Source organism: Antrostomus carolinensis, unplaced genomic scaffold (assembly GCF_000700745.2).
Source record: "Antrostomus carolinensis isolate BGI_N321 unplaced genomic scaffold, ASM70074v2 scaffold10408, whole genome shotgun sequence".
Lineage (NCBI taxonomy): Eukaryota > Metazoa > Chordata > Aves > Caprimulgiformes > Caprimulgidae > Antrostomus > Antrostomus carolinensis.
The window spans coordinates 131558-137557 of NW_010332297.1; the positions used below are offsets into that span (position 1 = coordinate 131558).

Below are 6000 nucleotides of genomic sequence, written 5' to 3' on the forward strand. Positions count from 1 at the left end.
ACTTTACCATTTTTCAGTGCTGTTGTAGGAAGACCAACACTTTCCTTGGCAAAACTAAGTCTTAGCTTGTTTCTCAACAGTGTCAGTTGTGCCACCCACGATCAAAGAAAGAGTTCTAGTTTTTAGTTTTTGATCAAAAGTCTTGTATAGCTTGTCAGGGAACTAATAAAATATTTCAAATTCTGATTGCTGGCTGATATCTGCCACTCTGTTAAAGGAGTCAGACATAAACATATGAGTCAGTCAGCACTTGAGTGCACTGTGTTGTTTAGAAAATGCTTCCTTAAAAGCATTTCTACAGCGTGCTTTTGGAAGAGGTTTCCTACATAAGGAGAGTAGCTTATCCGTGATGATTTCAGGTACCTCAATGGGCTTTTAATTGCGTGGTTACATGGTGTGGAGGAGTGCTAGAAGGCCACAAGTCCTTTGTCTGTGTAATGATGACTTGATAGCAACTGTAGCTTTCCTTTTCATTTTGTATTTACCTTTTTGTTGAAAGCCAGGAGTCTTTCACTTTTACAAACTCTTCTCAGAAGTCTTAGAGAGGGAAATAAGTATTTTATGGTGAATCCTACAAAGGAACAGTCATGGATTATGGACCATAAATTCATTGAATGAGCACCACATCTTTCACTAAGCTGACCTCCTAAATGAAAAAATTTTGAATGCAACTTGGTAGTTATTATTCTTTTTTTTTAAAGAATAATATCACCTCGTGGCTGATTTTTTGCATTCATTTGAATAAGTGTCTTCTTATTTGATGAAGCAAATGGAAGGGCCCCAACCTGTGGAAAGGAGGGAGGGGATAAAACATAAAGCTAAGGGAAAGTATTTTGCTGCCTGGGCCATGCTCTTCCCAGGCCTGTTTTGTTCCTCCTTGCCTCTTCTGCCTTCACCTCAGCCCCTGGGTACTATTATGTCTTTTCCCAGGGCAGAGGCAGAAGCACAAGACATGAGGACATCTCCTGCCTTCTGTACCCTCCCCTCTGATGGATCCCCCTTTTGCCCTGTCCTTGATGAATGCCTGCAGATCTTATTTTAAGGTGTTCCTTAACTCAGTTTACATGATACATTCATCAAGCTCAGCTGCATAATTTTCAGCTTACTTTCATAGTAAGCTTCTCTTTTTTTCCAGATGGACTGCTTAAGTGTATTGTTCTGGTAAATAGGCAGCAAGGTGTTATTAAATGTACATTATCTAAATCTTATAAATAAATCTAATAGTGAATCAAGTTTCTTATCTGCATTTTTATACTCTGCTGGGTACTAAGGATGGGGAGCTGTGACAGCACCTATTTCTCAGCCTCAGCCGGGCATGCTGTCCCTCTGGGCTGCAGCCACAGAAGGAGCTCAGCAGCAGTCCTGTTGTTATCTGTATCAGTTGTGACAAAGACCGTCTTTTCTATGGGTTAGCTGTAACAGAAAAGAATGTAATTGACTCATTTAAAAGTTTAAATTCAACCACAGTCCCCTCCAGGACTTCAGTACTTGCCAAATTCCAGTGAGAATGTATGCTTTTTTTCTTCCTTTGCTTACTGAACTAGTTGTCCGTTTTAAAATTATTCCCTAGCCTCTGTTTAGAGTTTATGCCACAATCCATCATGTCAGACTTTACTGTAAGAATTCTGAAAATCACAGATGTACTAAATTAACAAGTTAAAAGTCAGGTTTTTTGTTGGCTTGTAGCTAACCAATAAATTTTTTCTTGATTAAATAATCCAGTTTGTCTGAAATGAGGAGTATTGCAATCCATGGTGATTAAATTATCTAAAATTGTACTTTTCCAAGTGAACTCTTAAGATACTGTCAAAGTCCAGCATACAATCACTTGTATTATTCTCCAGAAAGGCTTTCCCCTAATATATTGCTGCCTGGGTGTAAGTTAACAGCATGACATGTTGCCCTTCCTTGTTTCTGTTTTGAGGAGCCCAGAAAGGAATTTGCACTGTGAAAGCAGACGTGTGGCTGTGCATGAAATGTGACTTGATGAACTTATCAGGATGCAGCTGAACATCTAGCAAATACAGCCAGTAAAACACACGAACCACAGTCTGACAGCCCAGCATCTATTTTTGTGTTAGTAACAAGCAAATGTCAGTGATGAGGTTCTGTGCATAAAAACAGCTCTTGCCATGTCTGTCCACAATCTTAAAAACAGGCCAGGCAGTATGACACCTGAATAATTTTGATGGTGAAATATGTTATTAATACAATTCTAAAAAATCCATTCAGTACAGGCCCACTGGAATTGACATGTCTAACAAATATTCTGTAAGTTGTAAAGTATTTTATTTTATTTTTCTCTTTTCTCCTGTATGCTATTGGCCAAGACAAAACCTGGTGTCATTCGTCCTGTACTGGTGAAAGCAAAGAGTGCGCAGCAAAAGGAGGAGCCTTATCAACCCAATCCTTTTAAAAAGTACCTTGAAGAAATCAGTGATCAAGATATTGAGCAGGTGAGTAACTCTCACTCTGAAGGATTTTGTAGCCTCAGATAGTTTCCTTAAAGATGATGGAATAATCTTAGATCCTTATTTTGTCCAGATCTTTTCTTCTTTTGCAAAGTTGGGTGATTCCTGGAGGGAAGGCTCCAGACTGAGGATGGGCAGCTGGGCTTTCCAAAGGGACATTTTTTTGCTGATCTAAAAACCTGTGTGTTGAGGAGAAAACCTTTTTATGATGTCTGTAGGAAACACTATACAAAAGAAAGTGTAAATCCTGTGCTCCCCTATCAAGCAGGTATCTGAATCAGATCTGCTAGAAAGCATTTCCTCCATTTGGGGTCCAGACCTGAATCCTCTCTAAAGAGGAAAGCAATGAAATGAGGACAGCAAGGACTGGGCAAGGTTCACTCTTCCCTCTCCAAGGGAGACTGCAGAGGAGCCCCAGTGAGTTTCCATGTCACTCCCCAGTGCATAGCTCCCCCAGGTCCATCTTCATGTCCCTCCACAGCTTGAGGGGACAACTCTTCTACCACATGTGAGGGACATTAACAGGCAGCCCATGGGGCAGCAGAAGTGTTGTCTTCGCCCACAGACCTGTGCATAAAGCCATAGAATCCCTGGAACATGCTGCCCAGGGAGGTGGTGGAGTCACCCTTCCTGGAGGTATTTGAAAGACAGGTAGATGAGGTGCTTGGGGTGGAATTGGTAGTGTTAGGTTTATGATTGGACTCGGTGATCTTAAAGGTATTTTCCAATTACTATGATTCTGTGATCACTTTGCAAAAGCATATCTTGAACTTTGCTGACCTGTATGGGACATTATCTCAAAGAAACCCCAGATAAATGGTTCTGTCAGCCTTTTCTTGTGCATTTGTGTTTGTGTACACTACTGTGAATTAAACCTTAACTGCAATATATAATCTGGGTGTCCCTGTAGGAGCTTATTATTAACCTATCCAGTATGTTTGGAACCTTCCATCTAGAGGGTAGTAAAATGAAACCAGTAGTCCTCTTGTCAGACATGATGTGAATAAAATACCTTACTAATTGAATTTCTCTTACTTCTGTGCCTCTCTAGTCACATTAGAGAGACACTTTAGCAATGACAATCCTCTATTCTTCCTTTTACAACTGATTTTTTAAAAGATTTTTGGTCCTCCCCATAGCTCTGACTTGCTGTAGGACAATCCTGGCATTTCTCAAGAGTTCTGCAGAATTTCAAACAGAGAAAGTTTTATTTGTAGTATTAGTGGGTTACAGCAACACATATGGGTAACATCAGAAGGTATCTCATTCTATAGTTTTATATAGTTTTCTACAGAATGTAGTTTCTGTAAAATATAAGAAAAAATGAATAAAAACAATGATTTACAAATTGTCTCTGAACTTTTGAGGTTGATAGTAAATATTTGACTTCAGAGACTACAGGTGAATTCATAGTGACATTTTCATGCTTTAACTTGCTGAAAACCTCATTATGCCAAGGGACTGTGCTGCCATTCTCCTGGGCTGAAAGAGGAGGAGAGCTAACCTGGGGTTGCAACCAGAGAACTTCTGGTGTAGGACACCTCAGCGGTGCCTCTCTGCAAAGGCAGGAGCAGCTCGTACCTCCCTTTCTTCAGGGCTGGGCACTGATTCTGCTGGCTATATTTTTGCTGATGAAGAAATGATGCAATCACTGAAATTTGTATTTTCAGGCAAATACAAACCTGGGGTTATTGCCATATTCTGAAGCTTTCTAACATTTGAAGCTAATTGTGAAAACCAACCAACTTATACCTTATAAATTACTTATGGTACTGAAGTACTGAAGGCATAATAAGTAGGTGAATAAATCCGATTGTTATAACAAAAGCAAAAATATTTTATATAAAAGCTATGTATTAAAACGAAATAAACAAATAGTGCACTGACTTTGATAGATGGAAAAGTTAATTTCACAATGAATATGTTCAGTTTTGCTTCCTTTATTAAAAAAAAAAAGTAATATGCTTTAAAGTACTGATAAATTGGTGTTTTTATCCTAACCTGAGAAATACCACAGGTTGCTGTCAAATACTAGTTATTGGTAGATCTCTATTAAGATATCTTTGTTCTGAAAAAAGGAAGTACTTAGTCCTGTATTCATATGGATTCACTGACTTAACAAAACCTGGTTTTGTTTGTATGAGAAATGGCTATATGGTTTTAGTGGTGGTCTAATACAACAATTAATAGTACAATAATAGCCAGATCTGGGGAAAACAATAAAGTGCTGAACATGACAGCATATGCTTATGATTTCAGCTCTTGCCTCTTGGAAAATGTTTGTGGTGCTGATATAAGTCCCTTGTGAGTGGAGGAGACCTGGGTGCTCACACGAGGATGCTGTCAATCTTACAGCATCTCTGAAACTTTCCTCCAGGGTTTTAGTGCCTGTAAGAGGGCTGCAGCACTGCCTGTGGAACTGGCTGGGTGCCCAGACAACAGCTTGAAAATTGCGGTGCTTGTCTCTAACCATGAGGTTGTTAGCCTACTTATTCTCCCTCTTCACCTGCTCTCAGTAGTTAGCAATTTTGTCTGAACAGCGACTGGCTTCCAAAGAGTGGGAGCCAAATCAATATTACCCCCAAGTCAGGTAAATTGGCTGCTTTCATGGGATATGAGAGCTGTGGATTAAGACTACGAGACTAGTAGCTAGGCTTTCTGCTTCCTGTGGAAGAGCCAGTGCTAGTCCACTTGTCCTCAAATAAGAACTTAGCAGGCATCTACTGTGACTGAGGGCAAAACTGCTCATGCTGTTACTGATTTTCCCTGGTTTTCTTTGGAGATTTTCTCAGTCATGCTGGGAGGTTCAATGCTTACATTTCTGTTCTCTCCCTTGTTCTGTGTTTTCCTTTCTTTCTAATACTGTTGCCAACAACACCCTCCCTAGGTGACATTGCTGTCCCTCCTTCACTCAGCCCATCTTGAAAAGGCAGACCCTTTCAGGCTGCAGCTTCGAGCATGGTGCAAAACATATGAGGTTCCAGATGGTATCAGCTTTATTAATTTCTCTCTTTTGGTTTTTCTTAGACCTTCACAGTACCTCCCCTCCCTGCCAAACTTCTCAGTGTGACACTGAGCACTGGTGACTATGTGACGTTCAGTTTGAGACATAATGATACAGCCAGCCATAACTGCTGACCTTCAGCTTCACATCCCGATGTTGAACACACAGTTTTTTGAACAACAGCGAGTGGTTTGTTTGCTTTTCACTTCATTAAGAAACATCCCCATGTGGAAAAGGCCATTTCCCTTGTAAAAAAATAGTAATTTTTGCTTTAACAAGCAGCTGTTCTCATGCAGATAATCCAAAGTAATGGATGGAGACAAAAGAGATTTCTAAATTAGTAAAGATCATCTGGAAAGGATATAGCTCATCTCACAGATTGCTCTTTTTATCTGTGTTCTGGGTATGCTGTATATAGATTGACACAGGTGTGCCAATAAAATTTATAAACCAAGGAAATATCCCATTTTAATTTGACTTTTTCTCATATGATCTTATGCTGCCTTTCCCCCCCCACCCACACAA

General features: G+C 39.9%; 1 protein-coding gene across 1 annotated transcript in view; it reads left to right on the top strand.

Moving 5' to 3' along the window:
• MLIP (muscular LMNA interacting protein) overlaps window positions 1-6000 on the top strand; it is a gene marked incomplete at its 3' end in the record, with an annotated part of 95241 nt that overhangs the window by 87424 nt on the left and 1817 nt on the right. The window contains exon 11 of the mRNA XM_029086346.1: window positions 2331-2456. Within this exon, the coding sequence (XP_028942179.1) occupies window positions 2331-2456 (126 nt within the window). The remainder of the gene's footprint in view (window positions 1-2330; window positions 2457-6000) is intronic.